The sequence below is a fragment of the Nesoenas mayeri genome, assembly GCF_963082525.1.
Source record: "Nesoenas mayeri genome assembly, chromosome: 5".
Taxonomy (NCBI): Eukaryota; Metazoa; Chordata; class Aves; order Columbiformes; family Columbidae; genus Nesoenas; species Nesoenas mayeri.
In genome coordinates, this window is record NC_137548.1 from 11,515,921 (window position 1) to 11,521,624 (window position 5,704).

Consider the following 5,704-nt stretch of genomic DNA (forward strand, 5'->3'; position numbering starts at 1 on the left):
GTTTTAGATTTAAGACATCCCTCCTGTAGAAATGTAACCCCTTTGTCCTGCTGTTGATACCTGAAAGCAGCCTTGCTTGAAAAAGGTAAATCCAATGAAATGCGCTAATTGAAATTAGGAGCATTTTTTCCTTGATAATCTCATATTTCCTAACACGTCCCACTGTTTCCCAAGGAAAAATTAAACTAATAATATGAATCCCAGCCTGAAAATCAAAATGTTGAAAAGAACAGTTCTAAAGCCCAGACGCTTCTTACCAGGTACTAACTAAATAAAAACCTTGCAGATTTAAATACAGATTACTTTGACATGTCTTCAGAGTGTGTTAGCTTTCCAACAACATTCACAACGAAGTTTCACTTCGGAGGCCATGGAGTCCCTACTCGTCCTCTTCAGTTCTGCTTTCCAGAGTATCTGTACTTTCTTCCACTTCTTGAGCTGGGTGCACTAAGGTATCTGCAAGGAAATGGCTCATCAGTATTTATTTCCCCATACAGGTACAACAGCCTTCATTTGATTCCCTGCTGATATGTTAGGCCAAAATGTGCAACCTGGTAGTCAAGCTATAGAGTGGGTGGCTCATATTCCTTCTTGAATGATCAAACCCTGTGGTTGCCACCACCCCGAAACACCAACTGGAATAGCAGGTGATTTGACACTTCAAGATCAGACCATTTGTCATTATCCCTTTGAAGATAAGGGAATGTGCAGCTTGCACCCCATCCTAGCTGCTGTCTCTGGGCATTTGGGTGGCAAATGTTGGTACACTGAAATGGGAACTGTTGTGCTCTTAAAGAGAAAAGGAGAGCACTGAGATGAAAACCAAACAAATAAATAGACCAGTTTCATACTAGAGCATTCCCTATATAAAGCTCTTGTCATTAGCCATATTTACCTCACAGTGACACTACTAGTTGTGTCTACATATTTGTGAACTCCTGCTACACTAATGCACTCCTGGGACACCAGGATGCTTTGAAAATGTGCAGCTGTTAAACACTACTTCTAGGCTAGGAGACAGGGAGGTAGACACAAGCTACTAAACAGGATTACTGCTTCCTAGAGTGAACTGCTAATGTGCAGTAAACTGCCTGTGGGCCACGCGAGTGGCTAGGAATGAGCCTCGTGCAGATGAAAGCACCCTGTGCTGAGAAGCTAGAAAGAAACTTTTAGTCCACAGGACTCCCTCTCCAGTGCAGGTGTTTCTGGGCATCTTCAAGCACCTACTACTCTTTGGTATCCTGTTAACTTCAGTGCATGGCGTGGCTGAAATTGTGACAATGGGGAATAAGGATGAAAATTACTCTTTCAGACCTTCCAGATCCATCTGCTGCTGCTGCTGCTGGACACAGACTCTTTGGTCACCATGAAGACCTTTGTCTTCGGCTGATTTCAGGTCCTCAGGAGGCCAGCGCAGCTCCCCGCTCTCCACCTCCCCGGACTCGGTGGGCTCCACCACGATGGATGGCAGTCTTTTGGACAGCTTGGGGTACTTCTCACGTGAGTCTGGGAAGGCCTGGTGAGACACGTGAGGACATGCTGGTCAAAGCGTTGCCCAGGGCTGCATATTCAGAGCAAGCAGAGTACTCACTCTATCTTAGCATCCCTTCTACATCTGACATGTATTCCCACATCCAAGAAAAAAAACCCTCAAAGAGGTGCAGGACAAGCACTTCTGCACAGGGAGGATATCAAAAGCATCTGCATCCAACTCCTTGCAGCCAAACATGGACGCAGAGGGGCTAAGATGCCTCAGCACAGCCTCCTCTGCACATGCTGTCCCTCACTGGGCAAAGAACTGACTTTTCTTGCCTGTGTGTCAGGCAGACAATTACATTGACTTGTGTGATATGCTTAGTAAAAATGGAAACTCAGGCGACAGAATTCATTATGTTGCCAAACACTCATGTTTCGGTTCTGGTGGGTTTTTAGGACACAAAGGTCATTGCTGTAATGCTAAGCTAAATGGTTGCTGCAGCCCTCCTAGCTGCTGTCCTTTCACTCTGATATTTTTATTTTCTTGCAGTGACAATTTATTAAGAAGCCACCATTCTGCAAAACTATTTCCTGTACTGTGAAATACTGTATATTATGATGCATTCATGCAAAACAGATAGCTTCAGAGATGGGGCTCATCTTTACACAGAGGATGGTGCCAGCTATTATTTTCATTTGTTGCATTGAAACTGCAGGTCAAACAGTATGCAGCGATTAGAGCCTGAAGCTGAACTATGTCTTTTTAGTGAAGGATACTGTAACACATGAAAGTGCTTTCCTGTTTTCAACATAGCTGGTTCATTTAAACCTCTCAGAGTACTTCGTTTTGGACTGGTGGTTTGGGGTTTTTTTGGAGGAAAAATCGTTCTAGCTCCTCCAGGATGTTAACACAAGACAAACTCTGTTGTTGCTTTGCTGAAACCATACCTGTTGGCTTCTTAAACTTCTGCATACCTGCACTAACGAGCTGTAAATTCCTCCATGCTACATGAGTTATTTTTATTTTATATGTAACAATAAAAGCAAGGTGCAGACTAGGGGATTAAACTAGGGGCTGAGAGCAAGAACCATCTCGGTTTAACTCCGGGTGCTGCCTCAGGTTTGCTGTGTGCTGGTGAGAACATCCTGCAGGTCTGCAATATGTTCACCAGTGATCTGGGGTCTCTGGTGAGACTGAGCACTGCTGTTAGGTGATCCCGTCTCAGCACAGCTCCTGCTATGAGCACAGGCAGTAACACTCATATATTCCCTAGACACCATAAAAGCAGGTGTACCCCCCAGGACACTGCCAGGGACCTGACGGTGTCATAACCCACTGGAAGTGTTTGCTCCATGGATTTTGCAACCTTCCTTCATCCCATTAGCTGCTTTCTCTAAGAGCTTAGGGTTTAGTTGTCCCACTTGGCATCAGAGCTAGCATAGGGAGGCAAACCCTCAGGAAGGGGCAATTCTCTTTCTACACGTCTGGGAAGCAGCAAGCACATTTTTGTCATTGCTGTGATGCCTGTATCTGACTTTTGGAGATGGGGAAGGACAATAATTCTCATCCTCATGCCCTCACTCTCCATAGTATTGTTGCAGGGATGCTGTGCTCTTTGCGAACCAACACGAAGGTAAAAAATGTATATTGTTATTATTGTTGAAAAGTGAGACACAATTAAGAAGGAATTTTCTATGTGAGAAAGCCTCTTCAGTGCAGTTACAGCAAGTGAGTCACTGAAGGTAAACCTTCCTAATGCCGCCCTGAGCTGCACCCACATGGGCATAACTTGTCCTGATCAAGTAACGCTGCTTGTGCTGCCTGTCAGAAAAGTTTCCCCCAACTTCCCGTTACGCAGCCTCCTCCTGAGCTGTTTATAATTTGGAAAGAAATTTCCATGGCAGCTGTCTTGACTGGGAGGAATTTTTAAGAAGTTGCTAATATGATTCTGCTATTTCCAAATATGAGACAAGGTAAAATCTCCTTGGCCAGGACAGGTCCAGAGACATCCCTGAGCAGCAGTGAATGCTTCTTCAGACCCATGGTGGAGCCCAGTTCCCTGAGCCCCATAGCTCGGCTGGCAGAAAACAGCCATAAAATTGTGGGCAAATTGCCTTATTTCCTCGCAGGGCAGTGTGCACAGGTCACAGTGACCTGTTCCCTCGGCTGCTGCTCCGCCTGCTCGGGTGGCAGAGGGCCGCGTGACAGCCACCCTGTCCCCAGGTCTGTCGCCAACCCTGGCAGGGGGATCCAAGGCAACACAATTTCTGCTTTTTCCGTCTGCTTTCTGAAGCCCTAGGAAATTACACATGCCGATCTAAAAATGCGCTAAAGACAGATTATTACAGCTGCAAAAAAATTTAGGAAAGGCACCTGTGCAGCCTCAGCTTGGCTATTTTTGTTTGTGTCATTCTCATCTGGCCGTTTCTCACACCAGTCACATAATGTTTCTTTCCACCGGAGCCCAGTATTTACCACGTCCCTCCAGGAATGAGTCAGGACTGGCAGGAAGCAGAGCTGCTTGTCGGGTCTCGCTGTGTTTTTCCGCGGGAGCGTGTGATGAGTGGGCAGGAGACTGCAGGAAGAGAAGGACTGGTCTCCTGGCCAAAGTGCTTGGAAGTTGCTGGAAGAAACCTGGCTTTCCTGCTGAGTCACCAGCTTTGTGCTGCCCCTCCTTTCTTTCTGCTTTTTCGCCTCAGTTGGCCATCACTAAAATACGGATGGTATCACCTTCCCCTAGAGAGGTAGGGTAAAGGAGCTGGGGGAAAACCTCTGGAGCATGTGATCATAGACATCGTAGAAAAGCCCTCAAGACATACATGGAGTCAGAGCTGGCAGAGAGTTTGGACAGCGTACACTAACACAAAATGAAAACTCAGTGAAAAAGAGGAAAGAAAATATTGAAAATGTGATCTTTGTGTGAGCAGCGTCTATCCTATGTGGCTGAGGAGGCACAGGAAGGCCTATGGTACGCTCTTTAATTGCATACAACCTTTCATTATACACACAAATGATCTGAAAGGAATTTGCAAAATTTCATCTCTGACTTCTCAGGCTTCCAAATGCTTGAGTTTAGCCTGCAACGGTAGTTTTCTGAATCAGCTTGCAATAAAACACCTTGTGTTGAGAAGCAACTCAAGTCCACCAGGACACGTTCAGGTGGATTCTCCCTGCTAGCAGCGACACCGAGAGTCATGAGCACAAGTGCAGAGCGCAAAACGGGGTGTGGGGGTTGTCACAGGGGGAAATTGGGACATCGTGATCCCTCCTGCTGGAAACAGCGCCACAGGCGGGTATGCGAGTGGGTGTCTGAGACCGCCTGGGGACAGAAAATGCTCTTGCACCTGCCAGCAAATGGCCTTGGCCAGCACTGCTTATACAAAACCACAGCTGTTTATGTGAATTACACAATGGTTTCAAATGGTCTCTCTGCTAAAATGGAAGCTCCCTTTGAGCCTGAGGAAACTTAGCTCTTTACAGGGGTGGTTGTACACAAGTTGTGGTACAGTGCTGGCTGGATGTCTTCATCATGGTTGCTCAGATCTGAGCTCTTGGTGACAAACACCCTATCTGCCTGCATCCCTGCAGGGGCTGGACATGACTGTCACTGTGCCCCAAAGCCTGGCACCCAACAAAACCCTCCTGCCAGAACTCCTGCCTTTCAAAAATAAAACCTAAGTAGGATCAAACATCTATTTCAGGGCTTGTTCTTCTGGAAGCTGTGCTCTAAAATTCTACATCTACGTGTATGAAAGGTATTGGTTGTGTTATATCACTTTTGAAAAGCAGCTCAGGATACTTTCTAGCTTTTCTGAAGTTACCTGGCTTGAAGGGCCTCCTTCTTCTTCAGGAGTCTGGCTGAGCGCAAATTCCTCCATCACTGGTTCCCGTGTGTTCATCACCTCTGTCATGCTGTGAATATTAAATCAGAATTGGAAAACTCAGCTCTGAGCTTTGGCCCCATAGTTAATTTAACAAAAGATATTGGCTTTTCACATTTGCTAAAATAATTGTGTTACAGACTGTCCTTTCCAAACAGCCACCCAGTGTTTCCTTTACTCTCCAAGCCAACTGCTAACACTGCATGCTGTGATGCAGAGCAGGGCATGGACCCCACCTGCCCCCCCAGCACAGCAGAGAGGACCCCTGCAGAGTCCCAGAGTCATCAGCAGGAAAATACGAGCCCTCCCATGCTATCAGCAACCAGTTCATTACTAATATATGAGC

At 46.3% G+C, this 5,704-nt stretch overlaps 1 protein-coding gene across 1 annotated transcript; it reads right to left on the reverse strand.

Moving 5' to 3' along the window:
* Positions 1-379: 379 nt before the first annotated feature.
* On the reverse strand, positions 380-5,388 carry LBHD2 (LBH domain containing 2; the record flags this gene model as incomplete). The annotated part of the gene is made up of 3 exons (XM_080345875.1): positions 380-456; positions 1,315-1,516; positions 5,299-5,388. 3 exons carry the CDS (start codon positions 5,386-5,388, stop codon positions 380-382), a joined length of 369 nt encoding a protein of 122 aa, XP_080202001.1.
* Between the last annotated feature and the right edge of the window lie 316 nt (positions 5,389-5,704).